At 43.3% G+C, this 18,853-nt stretch overlaps 1 protein-coding gene across 1 annotated transcript in view; it reads right to left on the bottom strand.

The window, feature by feature from the left end:
- tbc1d2b (TBC1 domain family, member 2B) overlaps nucleotides 1-10,701 on the bottom strand; it is a 47,216-nt gene extending 36,515 nt beyond the window's left edge. The window contains exon 1 of the mRNA XM_060914887.1: nucleotides 10,173-10,701. Within this exon, the coding sequence (XP_060770870.1) occupies nucleotides 10,173-10,505 (333 nt within the window). The 5' untranslated portion in view covers nucleotides 10,506-10,701. The remainder of the gene's footprint in view (nucleotides 1-10,172) is intronic.
- Nucleotides 10,702-18,853: the final 8,152 nt, after the last annotated feature.

Genomic DNA, 18,853 nt, shown 5'->3' with positions numbered 1-18,853 from the left:
TGTGATTGGTTTAAGCTTCGTCACAGCCTTTTCTGGCTTCGACCAGTAGCAAACTGAGGCATTTCAGGGAGGCGGGTCAACCACGGGCTCTGGGAAACGGTTGGGCTGAATATCTTGGCCAGACCAATAGCTCGTAGAGCTTTGCAGTCGCGTTAGCCAGACTATCAAAACAATGCCATGGTGAATGCGCACCTTAATCAAAGTAAAAGGCGATCCAACAAAATATTAGTGAGTACGATTTTTTTTTCTTGGCCAGGCAACAGAAATCATTCAATGCCCTGCCCCATAAATAGTACAGATATACAGTGGCTCTTTTAGATGCTTAATACAAAGACAAGTCTATACATAATTGGCTCTAAAAAAAAATTAGAAAATAATAGATGAAATATGAATGGGAAGTTTATAATTTGATCCATCTGTCAATAATAACCACAATATAACAGTCAATTAATTAAAAATTTTCAAATTAGAAAAGTAAAAATTGCACTGCAGTGATCTCATGTAATACATTCATTTGTGTGTATTCTAAATCAGCGTTTCTCAACCGCTGGGCTGCAGCCCATTAGTGGGCCTCAATCCCCCCCCTAAGTTGAAGCTAATTTTTTACTCATAGTAGGAAACAATTGCTGGGTTGCATCCGACATCACAGCCACCTCATTAAGCTACAGTCACACTACAGCTTGTGATGCTTTGCGATGGATTATCAATGAAAATGAGGCATTTTGGTGGCAATGCATAGCAATATACATGTGAGCAATATACAAAATTATGGTCACACAGCACATGAACACTTGACTGTCATGCCTTCACCCACTTGAGTCTGGTGCAGCTAGAGCGGCTGCGCTCGCTCACGGAGTGCGTTATGCGCGCTCTTGGGACTCGGTCGTTATGGGAAATAGCTACCTGTTACTGATTTGAGCACAATCAGCATGTGCAGATATGGACACTTTTCACAGCAGCTTAGCGAAGTATTATCATTAATACTCTCATGTTTGTTTCTAGCCATGTTTATAATGCTGTTTAAATACTCTGCTTTATGATTCTGCTTTGCTTTCGTTTTTGTAAATATCACGCCCGCTAATAAACACTCTTCCTGCACTTAGATGCATCTACCGCCGTCTATCTTGTAGTGTGTTGATCCCCAGATCTTTAACCCAGCCATATAAAAAGTTGTATGCCTCCGTGCTCTTCCAGGTTTTCATCTGTTTGTCCGTGTAGAACAGACCTGGGCATTTTACAGCCCGCGGGCCGCATCCGGCCCTTTGGTTCATTCTGACCGGCCCGCGTAAGGTTAATGAGAAATTACAAAATAAACGTATTTTCTAATTTTACCTCATGCATGGACTGAATGTGCATTGCTTTTATTTTGAAGTTGTGTTCAACAAAAACGCAATGCGCGCGATATGAACATGACATGAAATCCCACGAAACCTAATCCCGCGATAACTACTTCCGTAATTTGTCCAGACCAACCACAAACTTGTACGTCATCCTTCAAACGGTCCAGCCAATCACATCGTGTGCGTCACCAGCAGGCGTCGGAGCCGATCTCCGGCGAAAAACACCAAATGAGGTGATTAAACTACAAATGTGGGCATCATTATTATAATATGATGTATTTTGCTTGATATTTGGAGTAGAAAGACAATATTGTGATGTCTTTATTGTGTTTTGGGGTGAATGTGACTGGGGGAAAAAAAAAAGGTACAAACGTTCACATTTTGTTAACCATTGTTTTGGGAAATTTGACTGAATAAATGACATTTTTTGTAAGGCAACCTCGTTTTTTTCATACTCTTACCAGTCTTAACAGCTTGTAAAAACAATGTTATTTATTGCTTTATATAAAGAAATACAATTAATATTATGCAGAATTTAGTTCAGCCTTTTGGTCCGGCCCTCCACAAAATTTTCTGTTTCTCATGTGGCCCCATGGAAAAATAATTGCCCACCCCTGGTGTAGAATGATGTCTGCAGCACCAGGTAGTTTGAGATGTCGGGGAACTCGATGGATGGATCATTTTCCAACTCATAGGAAAAATCCTTCTTTGTTAGCGTGTAAGGATCTAATCCCACTGAGTGGTTTCTGTATCGACTTCTTTTGAGTGTACATCTTGGTTTTAATAACTTGTTTGTTGTACACAAACATGGCAATAAGTTCTTGTGTTAATGGACCAGACTCCACTTTTGGATCATTAATCCCTTTTGACTGAGAATGCCCTGCATGCATGGTTTTATGTTGGCTTCTGGCACATCCATACAGTTTTAAATACAATACCTACAATTAAAAACAGTTTGTTTTTACTGCATGTATTTAATTCCTGGGCTCCCATCTGTAACAGGGAGTGATGCTGCATCCCATTATTACACTTCACAATAGATTATTAGATTCTAATAGAATAGATGAGCCAAAATAATTGGGGATCTTTTTTAATGGGCCCCGACTCATTACAAGTATGAACAGGTGGGCCTTAAATTAGAAAAAGGTTGAAAACCCCTGTTCTATATGGCTCCAGAACTAGACCTCAGACACAGGCAGTCTTCTAGTTTTGTTTTGGTTTGTAAACTTCCTCTTAAGAAAAATACCTCTGAACAAAAGTTCAAAATTCTCTTTTTTTTAAAAACAACAGATGTTGTTTGGTATAACAGTATGGGTGGAACGGTTCTCTGCTGCATCTCCTTTAGAGGAACACAGTCAGGTGTGAGCATGACTGAGCCTGAACATGACAGTTTCAGTCTCGGTTCTAGTTTATACAGCGTTTAGGTGTAAAATGTCTGCTCTACTACGTTACCCCAACAAAACAGTGCATGAGTTACCGCATCATATTCAGTTTACAGTAGGCTGTTCATTTTACAGAAATCCAAACTATCATTACATTTCAAACAAAAAATGTACAACATTAAGAGGAAGTGTGGAGGGCAACCCAGTGGCTTTTACATTGGGAGTACATAAAGACGAAGGTGTTGACTGATTAAACAACAATGAATGGCACTTAGGTACTGGAAAACATAAAACAATTCAATAGAACAGTAATTTTACATCATTTATTAAACCTCCATTAATTTCTATTACACAGTCTGTAAATTGTTCTCTACTTTACTACAGTTCTATCAGTAAAATGCTTAGTACAACTGCATAAAACTGTGAAAGTGCTCGTTAGTAGGGCTGTAACAACAGACAAAATTCAAATTCGATACGATACACGGTGATGTCTGGATACGATCTTGCACAAAAGTTTATATTTTCAATTGTGCTGTTAAGCATGCACTGTGATCTCTGTAGGCCGAGACATGTTGAATCCTGCATTCTCCACTTTGAGTCTCGTATCTTCGCAATTACCACGACGATTTCTTTAGCTCAGACTGTATCACCTATAAATGGCTGCCCAAATTCAGCTGTGTGGGGGGTTTTGTGTTTTCATCTCGTTCCACCAACCATCTGGCACGGATGCATGAACATGTTTGCTGTATTAGAGCCGATGCAAGTTTTCACTCCACCACTTTCTCTTAAGCTTAACAAGAAGCCAAAATACTCCTTTAAACCAGACCTTAAAGTGCACATCACGAGTAAATTCAGGAGCAAGATCAATGTAATTCTCCTATTTTATATTAAACTTTGGTCAAGTATTTGTAACATTCTGCATTCTCTGCAATTTTTTTTACCTTGCGCAAGACCAGAAAAATTCAGTTGAAATCAAGCCATTTGAGGCGAATTGGTCCGCCTCTGAAAAAACTTGCCATTTGGATTTCCCGGCAAACATTGATTTTCGTGACATCATCTGCGGGACGCCTCTCTCTGAATCCTACGTCAGCGCTGGTTTGTTTATGAGAAAACGACCTGGTGGTTTTCTGCAAATTTCTTCAACATTATCACGTAATTATTAAAATGGTTAACAGATGTATCGTAGGAGGGTGTAGCAACACCAATCATGATGGGATTAGCACTCATCGTTTTCCAAAAGACCGGACAATGAGAGAGAAATGGGAGCGCTTGGTCTACACAGGCTGTGCACTGAAACCGTGCAAAGCTCGCGCAGCCTGCTGGCGCTTCCGCAGGTGACGTCACGAATCTGGCTCCAGACTCCCTTGGGATTTTTCCAGACGCGTTTTGTTATTTTATTTTTTTCTGCTGTAGACAGATGGTCTTGTGCAAAGTTACCCTTCTGGATGAGTGTGTAAAGGGACATACTTTCATATAAAAAAACCCCACAAAATTGGTCCAGAATATGCACTTTAAGGATTTCGGAAAATCTTCCATTTCCTGTTTGCTGCTGATTTCAGAAACTGTTGCCCCCCAAGCTAATACAATAGTATAGTATGCCAGCATACTTCGAGGATTTTTTGTTTGTTTTCAAATCACTGAAGCCCATCCTGATTCTAAATCAAAAGGCTGCTTTTTCAGAACAGCAAATGCAGCCTTGATTAAATTTTAAATGTTTATTACACCTTAAGCAATATTTTATTACAAATAGTCTACTTTATCATGCAGTCTGCTGAATATATTGTTCAATACACAGACATATCCAATTGAGAGCCTTGTATCAAATGATATATTGTTCGATTAGAACCCTGCAAGCTAGCTAACAATCCATGACCGAGTTGAACAAAACTTTGCAACACGAATAGTAGAGCAAGAATCACAGTGAATGCACTCTCTACCAGTTAAGATGTTAAATAGAAGAGAGAATCTGCGCTACTGTAAACAATCTTATAAATGCCAAACCGTGTGCAATTTCTAGCTCCATTTCTAAACCTACATTTGTGCAGTGGCTTAATATTAATGTTCATCATTAGTAACCAGTGCAGAATGGTGAAGGATTCGGTATCTGTCCCACGAACGCTGGGCGTGAGATGAGAACCCAACCTTGAATGGGACACCAGTCCATCAAAGGGCACCATGCACACACATTCACACCTAGAGGCAATTTAGAGCGCACCTACACACATTTTGGGAGGTGGGAGGAAACTGGAGAACATGGATGAAACCCATATGGACATGGAGAGAATGTAGGAAACTTCCACACAGATTGCATTTAAAATGTCGAACACCATTCAAAGTGGTTTCTTATAGTTGGATCCCATCCATCACAAAACTCTGAAATGTTCTGCTTTGACACATTTCAGCTGTTAATTCAAATCACGAGTCGAACCAAAAGCTAAATCAGGGAAAGATGCAAAGTGTCCGCAAAGAACCCGTACAACTTCTCAAAGATCGAATGCAGTTTTTGGAACATTTGTGTGGTAAATCAAAGCTGTTTCTGTAGCCTTTTAAGGAGAGGCCGGCAGATGGGGTGACTAAGAGATTCCTTTGCGTATGCTGAGTCTGCTAGGATTTGATGTTAACTCTTTTAGAGGTGTGTATGCACTTGTGACCATGAATGTAAGGGTGTAGCCGTGTACAACAACCTAGTAAAAATGTATGTAGTAGTTAGTGAAAAGTATTTGCCAAAAATTAGAGTAGTCAGCTTATATACAGTTGAGTGCAAAGGACAAAACGATGATGAGGTTTCACAGATGTTCCTCCATTTTCACAAGAAACGTAACATGATACATGCTCAAAAGTTCTTATCTTTCTTTCAACCTGCAATATAAATATTTAACTGGTAGGCTCACCCTTGTCAATTTTTTTTTTTTAAATAAACTTATACCTGCTTTCAATGAACTAGGTGTGGGGACACAGAGGGTGATGGCAAAACTTATTTTCAAACCTGAAAAATCCAGTTGAGGCTCAACAGGTGGTAGACCAATTTTTTTTTTCTCGAAGTGGAAAGTTAATGTCCAGCTTCTTTATTACTTCAGTAACTTGTGTAGCATCAGGAGCAATAATTCAGAAGTGTTTTCCTTTCTAACAGGTGGTAAAAATGCTCTACCAGAACATCATCCAGCTTGGCCTGCATTTTGGCATCTGGCACAGTGGTGTAATGCAATGTTTTTCAACCTTTTTTCAGTCACGGCACCCTTCAGAAGTATGCAAATTCTCAAGGCACCCCCATATAAAATACACGCAGTCACGCTGACCCCGGCAGTGATGTTGTGACATGGGAAAGGGGGCCATGAGACAAATTTTGATGATGCATGAGGCGGCGATGATCTGCATTAGTGTCATCTCATCTCATATCATCTCTAGCCGCTTTATCCTGTTCTACAGGGTCGCAGGCAAGCTGGAGCCTATCCCAGCTGACTATGGGCGAAAGGCGGGGTACACCCTGGACAAGTCGCCAGGTCATCACAGGACTGACCCTTAGGTGGGGTTTACATTAGACCGTATCAGCGGATCATCAGATTAACGTTTTTAAAAACGATTAGCGTGCACACAGCAACACCAATACACGGATACGCTAATCACATGACTAATTCGGCACGCAAGTTGAAATGTGTCAGTGCGGCTCATCGCTTCCTCCTCAGCGGCTGCGCTCCAAATCACTCCGCCCTGAACAGCGAGTGCCCTCTGGAGGGTGCGCACTCCGGCCCTGCGCAGCTCACAGAGCGCGCAAGTGAAGCGCACAAGCAGTGATTCGGGACTGAGCCGCTGTGTGTGTGATCCCAGTGCATATCGGGCATGCGCGTCACTTACCACTTGCAAGTGGAAGGATGGCAAGCCTAAAGACAATCATAACTACACAATGGGCAGTATTTGCATCAGTATTTGCAGTATTTTCATACTTTTATACTCTTTAACGAAAGGTGATACAAGGCGGAAATCCGCGCCGTTTTTCAGCAGTCGCGTCACATGACCAACGCCAGCGAATCAGGAAGGTGGATGTCACAGTGACGTTGTCCAATGACGACGTCAGCTAGAGCTCAGCACAGCGTATCCGCGCATCTCAATGTTTACACAGCACCGGATCAAATACGAACTGGGTTGAATACGTGGGCTCTGGCGGATTCCCGGTTCCCGGCGTTTTAATGTGAACGGACAGTGCATCCGCGAAGAAAACGAGACAGATACGGTCTAATGTAAACTTGGCCTTAGACACAGACAACCATTCACACTCACGGTCAATTTAGAGTCACCAGTTAACCTAAACTGCATGTCTTTGGACTGTGGGGGAAACCCACGCGGACACGGGGAGAACATGCAAACTCCGCACAGAAAGGCCCTCGCTGGCCACGGGGCTCGAACCCAGGACCTTCTTGCTGTGAGGCGATAGTGCTAACCACACCACCACGGTGCCTGCATTGGTGTAACTCTTTTTTTTTTTTTTTATTTTAATTCATTTTATTTATTTCAACGTTAGAATATATAATTTTTTGACAGCAACCCGGTTGAGAAAGGCTGGTGTAAGTGGTTAGCACGGTTGCCTCACAGCAAGAAGGTTCTGGGTTCAAACCCAGCGGCCGGCGAGGGCCTTTCTGTGTGGAGTTTGCATGTTCTCCCTGTGTCTGCGTGGGTTTCCACTACAGTCCAAAGACATGCGGTTAGGTTAATATGGGATGGCCTTGGGCTGAGGTGCCCTTGAGCGAGGCACCTAACTCCCAAGTGCTCCCCAGGTGCTGTTAGCATGGCTGCCCACTGCTCTGGGTATGTGTGTGTGTTCACTGCTTCAGATGGGTTAAATGCAGAGAGGAAATTTCACAAGTGTGTGATGAATAAAGTTTCTTTCGTTTCTTACTATCTGGTCAGACCATCTTTCTGGAACATTCTTCACTTTTGTTTCTTAGAACTGTTGTTTTGTCTTGTTGCAGGACACAGTGACATTTCATTTGGATGGTATTATTTGGAGATAAAATAATAAAATAAAACTAACCGGTAGGTTTTCTCCAAGAAACCACGGGGCATGAACTGAACGTGTGTTTATGTTTACACAGTGGAAGTTTGTACCTGAGATCTATGCTGTGGTCTGCTGGGGCTGTGGAAGTTCAGAGAGGGACAGGAAGAAACTTAATAAATTGGTCAGAAGGGCTGGCTCGGTCTTGGACTTTCCTCTGGACTCCATTGAAGTGGTGGGTGAGAGGAGGATGTTAGCCAAGCTGACATCAATCATGGATAACTCCTCTCACCCCCTACATGAGGCTGTGGGGGCTTTAAGCAGCTCTTTTAGTAGTAGACTGCTACACCCATAGTGTAAGAAGGAGAGGTACCGCAGGTCATTCATACTAGAGCCCTGCACTCCCGCGGGAGTCCCGCGGGACTCGTGGGACCCGCCACAAAGCAGTGCGGCGCGGGACAAATTTTGAAAGCTTATTGCGGGCGTGGGCGGGACCGGAAGTGCACATATGCGGGCGCGGGTGGGAGCGGGAGTGCACATATGTGGCGCGGGCGGGAGTGGTGATAAGCTGCAGTCCCACTAACTAAAAATGTGTTTGAAATAAAATTTATAAATTATTAATTTATGTCTATCATATATAATTTGTGCTGGATATTTTATTTGGCATTAATAAAAACATTTTAAGATGCCTAAATTTGCAGAGAGAGTCAGATTGCCAGATTGAGTGAGGAATGGCATCTTAAATTTGCCATTGATCACCCTAACGGGAAATCCTTTGATAACTCTAATGACTCGCCATTCACACCCAGCTAGCAAGAGAACCATGAGTAAAAGTGATTTACTGCTTGAGTTAGTCTACAACTCTAATCAGAGAGACAGGTTACACAGTGCCGGTAGGCTTGACTCAATGCTATCCCAGAAATTCTTCCTGTAATATGCAAATTTGGCTGTCCAATCAGAGGCGGCCAAATTTGCATATTACAGGAAGGATTTCTGGGATAGCATTGAGTCAAGCCTACCGGCACTATGTAACCTGTCTCTCTGATTAGAGTTGTTCTCTTGCTAGCTCTGCTTTGCAAAAAAAAAAAAAAACATTGGTACAAAGCAAGCCCATTCACTTTTTTATGCTGATCAGAGAATTACAATGGTTTCTCATGTGACAAAAATGTGCGATTCGCTATTAAATATTTTAATCGCTTGACAGCACTAATTATTATTATTAGAGACACTACATGCTGAATTCAGAAACAAGGTAAATAATAACAAACGTGAACGTGAGCTGTAGATATTTATGCTCAAATCCACTCAAAGTAGGGGGCAGGGCACCATCACGCTGTGTCAAGACAAGAACCTTCCTGAGAAATTACACGAACGTCTGCATCATGCGGGATTTGTGGGCGGGAGCGGGACAAAATATGGCAGGCGCGGGCGGGAGCGGGACTGAAAATCATAATTCTTTGCGGGCGCGGGCGGGACTGAAAAATCTGACCTGCGCAGACCTCTAATTCATACCTACTGCTGTCAGATTGTATAACACCCACAACTTGTAACGTAGCACCAATAACCTGTTTGTCGTTTAATTTGCACTACTTCAGCACTACTACCTCTGCCATCTCTCATCGATGCAATTATTATGTGCAATAACATAGGCCCTAAACTATTTTTATGCATATATATGGGCGGCACGGTGGTGTAGTGGTTAGCGCTGTCGCCTCACAGCAAGAAGGTCCGGGTTCGAGCCCCGTGGTCAGCGAGGGCCTTTCTGTGCGGAGTTTGCATGTTCTCCCCGTGTCCGCGTGGGTTTCCTCCGGGTGCTCCGGTTTCCCCCACAGTCCAAAGACATGCAGGTTAGGTTAACTGGTGACTCTAAATTGACCGTAGGTGTGAATGTGAGTGTGAATGGTTGTCTGTGTCTATGTGTCACCCTGTGATGACCTGGCGACTTGTCCAGGGTGTACCCCGCCTTTCGCCCATAGTCAGCTGGGATAGGCTCCAGCTCGCCTGCGACCCTGTAGAACAGGATAAAGCGGCTAGAGATAATGAGAGGAGATGAAATATATATATGTGTATATATACAGAGTCTACCTGTAATGTGCAATTTTTCAGAACCTCTCAATAAGGCAATTGTTCTATACTTTTTCACGGTAGATAATGCAAATAGCCCTCTGTATTTAATCCTTCGTTAGTCTAATTTTTATTTCAGTTTTATTTATCTGTTTGACATTTTTCTTGCTACTGTAACACGTGAATTTCCCCGATGTGGGATGACTAAAGTGAATCTAATCTAATCTAATAAGACACCAACAAAACCACTGGCACTTAGCATGAGGAGCTATTTATTTACTGACTTTTAATGTGTGTTGCACAACGTCGTGTTAATTTAAAGCTCTCAGCAGGCTAAATCACAGAGAGAGAGAGAGAGATAACGAGGCTTTCTGGCACGGAGTTGTGTTGAAGTTTTACCTTAAGAAGGAACTCTCTGGCCGCGGTGCGGATCTCGAACTGACCCTCTTCTCCTTCCACTTCGTAGGTAAAACAGGCGTCAGAGATTTCGATGTGGCCCAGAGGAACAGCGTCCTGAGGCGTCTTAAAGTAATACAAGTAACACTTCCTCGGGTCGTAGATGAACCATCGCGTTTTGAATCCCTTCAGAGGCCCTTTGCCTTCCAGTTTGTTCAGGTAGCCGCATAGTTTGGGCGTCTGTTCCTTCACGCCATCGCACTCGGCCACGTCTACGGACTTGGCCGTGAAAATCCGCGGCGGACTGGCGGCGGTGTCATCCTCCTCCTCCCGCATCTTTCTCCGACCTTTTCCCTTCGCCGGATGCTCGGTTGAATTTTCATCCACATGACTTGTCGTCCATTCTTGTGGTGCAGCAAAGGCTTGAGGGAAATGTAGTGCGGAAGAAGCCCAGAACTAGCAAAAAAAAAAAAAGTGCACACTATTTTACTAGTATGCTAACATGCTATTTCCACATACTACTTGGTACGGTAGGACGGGTTGTGTTTTGCGCATGCGCACGACGGTTGTGGTTTGCGCATGCGCACGACGGCTCAGATACTGATCAGAAGACAAATCTCATCTCATTAGTGTGCTCAAGTTTACTTATTCCGACACGTTTTTTGGATCCACTCCTCCTCTTAGGGCGTTCGAGATAGAGACACCGTTTCAACTTTGAGACATCTGGCCCGAAGTGCTGTAGTGTGCTTGTATACAGCTTTTGGATCAACGCGCCCGTTCTCTTGTTCTTGTCGTTTTTTTCCCATAGAGAATGAATAGGGCTCATGAATCGAATTGTCCTACTCTGACCCACTCCATCGCAGATGCACCAAACTTCATGTGATACTTCAGGCCAACTCCCCCGACACATACATGCAATCGGTTCTGACTCGCACTCATATTTTTCCTTTCTTTTTGTTCATCCCTTTTTCCTCCATAGGCTTGCATTGATTTTTGGCCCCATTGAAAATGAATGGTGTTTCAGGAGAAAAACTTTCCATCAATTTTTTTAACCAAGTGACCAAACTTCAAGAAACCTCACTTGATGCCTCAGGCCACGTCCCCGCACAGATCCATCCCCTCATCTGAGACCTGCACTCATCTTTTCCTTGGTTTTCACACATCTCTTTTTACCTCCATAGGCTTCCATTGATTTTTGGCCCCATTCAAATGAATGGAGTTTTGCTCAGTAACACTTCACCACACATCCACCAAACTTCATATGGCACCTAAGGCCAAATCACCCATCACACACACGATATCCGTTCTGACCTGCACTCGTCTTTGTCTTGCCTTTCATCCGTCCATTTTTTCTCCATTTTGCCGCTAATCAGTGGAAGCTTGACTGAATCTTTCCTCCCTTCCCCATAGGTGATGATGCATTTGGCAAGGATCTGCTTATTTGAGACTTGGACAGCAAATCAACTTCAACTCAATGGCCACTTTATTAGGAATACTTACACGTGCACGCACACGATAGCAATTAGCATATAAGCATTCACGTGTTACCATGCTAGCTGTTAGCATGTTACCCATTACGATATCATGCCTGCTGTTAGCTTGCGAGTTGTTAGCATGTTCACCATCAGCATGTTATCATGAGCGCTGTTAACATGTTAGGATTAGCATGGTAGCATGCAGAGTTTGTATGTTTGCTGTTAGCGAGTTCGCCTGAGCATGTTAGCATGCTAGCTGTTAGCATGTCACCCTCAGCATGTTAGCATGCTAAAAGTTAACATACTATCCATTAGCATATTAGCTGTTAGCATGATAGCTGTCAGCATATTAGCCTTAAAGTGTTAGAATTTTAACAAATAGCATGTTAATCATTAGCATGTTAGAATGTTAGTTGTTAGCATGTTAGTATTAACATGTTAACATGCTAGCTTTTAGCATGTTAGTATGCTGTTAGCATGTTAGTATGCTAACTGTTAGCATGCTAGTTGTTAGCATGTTGGCATGCTAGCTTTTAGCATGCTAGCATGATAGCTGTTCTGCTACAGCTCAGCAAGCACACTTTGCGTTTTCTCTGCGGAAATGCAGTCTAGTTATCTCTAGCTTTTTTATCCTGTTCTACAGCTGACTACGGGCGAGAGGTGGGATACACCCTGGACAAGGGCTGACACATAGACCCAGACAACCATTCACACTCACATTCACACCTACGGTCAATTTAGAGTCACCAGTCAACCTAACCTGCATGTCTTTGGACTGTGGGGGAAACCGGAGCACCCGGAGGAAACCCATGCAGACACGGGGAGAATATACAAACTCCGCACAGAAAGGCCCTTAGCAGCCACTGGGTTTGAACCCAGAACCTTCTTGCTGTGAGGCGGCAGTGCTAACCACTGTGCCGCCCAGAAGACAGATAGATTCTTGAGAAGAAAAAGAAGCAAAGAAAGCACAACTTTATTCATCACACACTTGTGAAATTTCCTCTCTGCATTTAACCCATCTGAAGCAGTGAACACACACACATACCCAGAGCAGTGGGCAGCCATGCTAACAGCGCCCGTTAGGTGCCTCGCTCAAGGGCACCTCAGCCCAAGGCCGTCCCATATTAACCTAACTGCATGTCTTTGGAGTGTGGGGGAAACCCACACAGACACGGGGAGAACATGTAAACTCCAGCATGGTGGTGTAGTGGTTAGCACGGTGGCCTCACAGCAAGAAGGTTCCGGGTTCAAACCCAGCGGTTGGCGAGGGCCTTTCTGTGTGGAGTTTGCATGTTCTCCCCGTGTCAGTGTGGGTTTCCTCTGGCTGCTCCAATTTCCCCCGCAGTCCAAAGACATGCAGTTAGGTTGACGTGGGGCAGCCTTGGGCTGAGGTGCCCTTGAGCAAGGGCACCTCAGCCCTGACTGCTCCCTGGGCCCTTGAGCAAGGGCACCCCTGACTGCTCCCCGGGCACTGTGTGTGCGCGCGCACATGTGTGGTCACTGCTTCAGATGGGTTAAATGCAGAGGATGAATTTCACTGTGCTTGAAGTGTGCATGTGACAAATAAAGGTTTCTTCTTCCACACAGAAAAGCCCTTGCTGGCCACCGGGTTTGAACCCAGAACCTTCTTGCTGTGAGGCAACCATGCTAACCACTACACCACCGTATTGTCATTGCACATTACTCTACAACAAAACACTGTTTGAGGGCTCAGATCACAGCAGCATGTCAATAAAAATTAAATAAATAATATACATAACCTTTTTTAAAAAGCAGCATATTGGCATGTAAGCAGTAATTATTCACTGTGGGTGGTAAAAAGTGCAACTGGACTTGCTTGAAGATTCTTGAAGACGTTTCACCTCTCATCCGAAAGGCTTCTTCAGTTCTGTCTGACTAATAGGGAGTATCAGGTATTTATCCTCTCATGGATGAAAAGCAATCCTAAGGTGTCGTTGAGTCATCCTGTTGGTGTGGATCACTGGGGGCTGGGTGTGAACGGCCTAGAGAGTCGTTGGGGTGATCAGTGGATTGTTGGTTCTCTCTGTCCTCCTGTGAGTTGCTGAAAACAGCTGGGTTTTGGTGTGCATTCAGTTGTCTGGGAAGTGTGCCAAGGACTGCATTGTAGGTGGCTGATAAATGATGTCTTAGACCCCGTCCACATGTAGCCGGGTATCTACTAAATTGAAGATATTTTTCTACGTTTTGGCCTGTCATCCACATGAAAACACATCAAAAACGAATATTTAAAAAAACTCCGGGCAAAGTGAAGATTTTTGAAAACTCCGTGTATGCCTTTTCGTGTAGACAGAGATAACCGGAGTTTTGCATTTTAGAACGTCACAATCTGCGCCAAAAAAATGACAACAAATCTGCCCTGACGTCAAACGTGCGACCTTTGTTTACTGCAGAAGCCAGATTAAGCATGGACAAAGAGTAATGGATCGGAGTAGTGCCTTGAAAGCGTTAATTATTGTGCAGGTGCTATTTACATGTTTAATTTTAGAAGCCCAACTACTGACAAGATTCCCAATCAACGTTTTCTTGCGTCTTTTGAAGTTTATACTCCAAAATTGTGTTTAGAAGCAATTCTGTCTCCGAGTCTGTCCAGACGAACGAGCTTGGTGCCATGTTTTATGTTTAGGCGGAAGTGACGCCAACAGAGGGCTATTCTGATGTGATTAGGGGGTAGGATTTGGGGAAATAATGCCATCTACAGGTTTGGAATGCTTATGAATGTGATTGAAAATGCAGATGTTCGGTTATGTGTGGAAGGGATTTTTTTCGAAGACGAGGTGGTGTGGATAAAACATTTTTATAAACGGAGGGGGGGAAAATGTTTGGTTTTAAAAATACCCAGCTACGTGTGTACATGGCCTTAGACCACCACCTCTGTTCAATGATGGCCTTTCCAGGTTGACAAAAATGGCTTCTTTAACTCCTCGCTCATACCAACTCTCTGGCTAAAATGCGTACGTTGCAATCCTGAAACGAGTGTCCTTTGTTGTTAAGATGAAGATAGACAGCAGAGTCCTGGCCTGAGGAACTGGCTCTCCTGTGTTGAGAATGACTCACAGGAGGACAGAGAGAACCAACAATCCATTGATCACCCCAACAACTCTCTAGGCCGTTCACAGCCAGCCCCCAGTGACCCACATCAACAGGATGACTCAACGACACCTTAGGATTGCTTTTCATCCATGAGAGGATAAATACCTGATACTCCCTAGTCAGACAGAACTGAAGAAGCCTTTCAGATGAGAGGTGAAATGTCTTCAAGAATCTTCAAGCAAGTCCAGTTGCTCTTTTTACCACCCACAGTTTACTATGACCTGGATGACTGAGAATCTTCACAGACAGTAATTATTCAATATAGCCAAACACAGTACACTGTAAAAAATAAAAATCTTAGGAAGTTTATTTGTCTATTTTCAAGTCAAAACATCTAGCCACCCTTATTATAAGACATAATTGCCCAACAAGCAAAACCTCATTTAGCTAGAAAGGCTAGTTTTTAGACAGTCCATCTTGAAAATCTTGTATAGACAAAATGTCTTGAAAAAGTCTTATTTGGAGCACCTTTGAAAATAAAACAAGGTTTTTTTTAAAACAAGTAAGTACATTTTGGACATTTGTCAAATGCAGTTCATCTTGTTTCAAGAAAAAAAAAGTACTGTATGCTTGTTTTGGGAATAAATGAACTTTACTGAAATTTTTGAATCTAGTGACCCCAAACTGCATTGTCGTGGCTCAGGTGGATAAGGCACCATACCATAAATCTGGGGTCCTGGGTTTGATTCTGACCTGAGGTCATTTCCCAATCTCTCCCTGTCTCTCTCCTGCTCGTTTCCTGTCTCTACACTGTCCTATCCAATAAAGGTGGAAAAGGCCCCAAAAAGATCTTTTTAAAAAATGGCTAAATGTAAGAAGTACGTTCTTGTTATAAGAACTATATTGGTTATTTTGAGTTAATCAGATCTCGCATAATAAGTTCCCCAATCTTATTTTGGAATTATTTCATCTAAAAACAGGTTAGAATTTTCATCTTACTGTAAGAAATCTAACCAAGTCAAATTTGACTAGTTCCATTGGCAGATTTTTTTCACCTGATTCAAGCAAATATGCTTTGTTTTAATCTTTTATTTCTTATTTTTGAAAGGCCATTTTTCGCAGTGTAAGGTGCAGAGTGTGAGTCCAAGTCCGGATCAGGCCTCCAGGAGAGCTTTTACAGCCCTGGAGAAGAAGCTATTTTGGTGTCTTGCTGTTTGTGACTTTATGACTCGAAGCCTGCCAGAGGGAAGGGTGTCAAAAAGACATTGTCCTGGGTGAGTACATCCATCCATCCATTATCTGTAACCGCTTATTCTGTCCTACAGGGTCACAGGCAAGCTGGAGCCTAGCCCAGCTGACTATGGGTGAGAGGCGGAGTACACCCTGGACAAGTCACCAGGTCATTGCAGGGCTGACACAGAGACAAACAACCATTCACACTCACGGTCAATTTAGAGCCACCAATTAACCTGACCTGCATGTCTTTCAGGGAAACCAGAGCACCCAGAGGGAACCCACGCAGACAACATGCAAACTCCACACAGAAAGGCCCTCGTCAGCCACTGGGCTTGAACCCAGGACCTTCTTGCTGTGAGGCAACAGTGCTAACCACTACACCACCTGGGGTGAGTGCAGTCAGTCCTAATCTTTGTGGCTCTGTTTCTCAGCCTGGCAGAATAAATCTGTTCCAGGGATTGGAGAGGGGTACCAATGATTTTAGATGCAGTCCTGATGATCCGCTGCAGATCTTTCCTCTCCTCTGAGGTGCAGCTGGAGAACCACACTATGCATCCATAGCTCAGAACACTTTGTACTGGTAGAAGTTGGTGAGGAGCTTCTGTGAGAGCCCAGTTTTCCTCAGGGATCACAGGAAGAAGAGTTTCTGCTGGGCCTTCTTCACCACCTCTCTGGTGTTCACTCCCCATGTCAGGTCCTCTGAGAGGTGAACACCGAGGTACTTGAAGCTCCCCACCTGTTCCACCTCCTCTCCAGAGATCACCAGGCTAGGATTTGTTTTAACCAGTCATTTTCTGAAGTCAATGACAAGCTCTTTTGTTTTGCTGGTGTTGAGCAAGTCATTGTTCTGACACCAAGATGTGAGGGCCTGAACTTCCTCTCTGTAGGCTGCCTCATCGCTGTTGGTAATCAACCCCACCACAGCTGTGTCATCTGCAAACTTGTATATTTGGTTTCAGTTATGAATGGGAGAACAGTCATGTGAAGGACTGTTAGGAGAAGGTCAGAAGGTTAGGAGATCAAATCCCAGCACTACATGACTGTTAACCCGCAACTGTTCATTTGTATCCTGTCTCAGTTTTAAGTCGCTTTGCATGAAAGTGTCAGCCAAATGAGCAAAGTGTATCCTAAATGTAAGAGATTTGACTGGCCTAATATACTATATTAACATGCATAATATACCCACAATACTATAATACTACAATATTTTAGCCATCTTAAATGTATGGTTTTTAAAAAATTTCTATTATATCATTAGAAACGTAACTGTTAAAGAGGTAACAACCACACAATAATGTTTAAAAATAGTAAATGTGTCGACACAAGGAAAAACAGCCACTTTGTACCAGTAGGGGGAGGAAAAGAATCAGGTAACATCTCTGCCTCGAGGGCACCAGGCCAAGGAAACTGCAGTGTAATGTCTGAAATTTCAAATCGATTTTCCCACGATGTTTCTGAAAAATGAATGAAATGAAGTACATTTTATTACTAAAAATTGCAACATTTATTTTCCAATTCTTTATCAGCTTGAATAGTCATTTTGTAAAAAAAAAAAATCTTCTCAATCACTCACTCCTTCCAGTTTGTCCCACTTACAGTGGTGCTTGAAAGTTTGTGAACCCTTTAGAATTGTCTATATTTATGCATGAATATGACCTAAATCAACATCAGATTTTCACACAAGTCCTAAAAGTACATAAAGGGAACCCAGTTAAACAAACGAGACAAAAATATTATACTTGGTCATTTATTTATTGAGGAAAATGATCCAATATTACATATCTGTGAGTGGCAAAAGTATGTGAACCTCTAGGATTAGCAGTTAATTTGAAGGTGAAATTAGAGTCAGGTGTTTTCAATCAATGGGATGACAATCAGGTGTGAGTGGGCACCCTGTTTTATTTAAAGAACAGGGATCTATCAAAGTCTGATCTTCACAACACATGTTTGTGGAAGTGTATCATGGCACGAACAAAGGAGATTTCTGAGGACCTCAGAAAAAGCGTTGTTGATGCTCATCATCCTGGAAAAGGTTACAAAACCATCTCTAAAGAGTTTGGACTCCACCAATCCACAGTCAGACAGATTGTGTACAAATGGAGGAAATTCAAGACCATTGTTACCCTCCCCAGGAGTGGTCGACCAACAAAGGCCAAGTTTACATTAGACCGTATCTGTCTCGTTTTCTTCGCGGATGCACTGTCCGTTTACATTAAACCGCCTGGAAACGCCGGGAAATGGGAATCCGCCAGCGTCCACATATTCAATCCAGATCGTGTCAGCTCCGGTGCTGTGTAAACATTGAGGATACGCGGATACGCTGTGCTGAGCTCTAGCTGGAGTCGTCATTGGACAACGTCACTGTGACATCCACCTTCCTGATTCGCTGGCGTTGGTCATGTGACGTGACTGCTGAAAAACGGCGCGGACTTCCACCTTGTATCACCTTTCATTAAAGAGTAAAAAAGTATGAAAATACTGCAAATACTGATGCAAATACTGCCCATTGTGTAGTTATGATTGTCTTTAGGCTTGCCATCCTTCCACTTGCAAGTGGTAAGTGATATGCACTGAGATCACACACACAGCAGCTCAGTCCCGAATCGTGGCTCGTGCACTTCACTCGCGCGCTGTGTGAGCTGCGCAGGGCCGGAGTGCGCACCCTCCAGAGGGCACTCGCTGTTCAGGGCGGAGTGATTTGGAGCGCAGGATGCCTGCGGAGCCGAGCGTATCCGTGTATTGGTGTTGCTGTGTGCACACAAATCGTGTATTGGTGTTGCTGTGTGCACACTAATCATTTTAAAAACGTTAATCTGATGATCCGCTGATACGGTCTAATGTAAACATGGGCAAAGATCACTCCAAGAGCAAGGCGTGTAATAGTCGGCGAGGTCACAAAGGACCCCAGGGAAACTTCTAAGC

This window comes from Neoarius graeffei, chromosome 2 (genome assembly GCF_027579695.1).
Source record: "Neoarius graeffei isolate fNeoGra1 chromosome 2, fNeoGra1.pri, whole genome shotgun sequence".
NCBI lineage: Eukaryota > Metazoa > Chordata > Actinopteri > Siluriformes > Ariidae > Neoarius > Neoarius graeffei.
The sequence above is the reverse complement of the archived record's forward strand: the minus strand, read 5'-3'. Positions and strand labels throughout refer to the sequence as shown.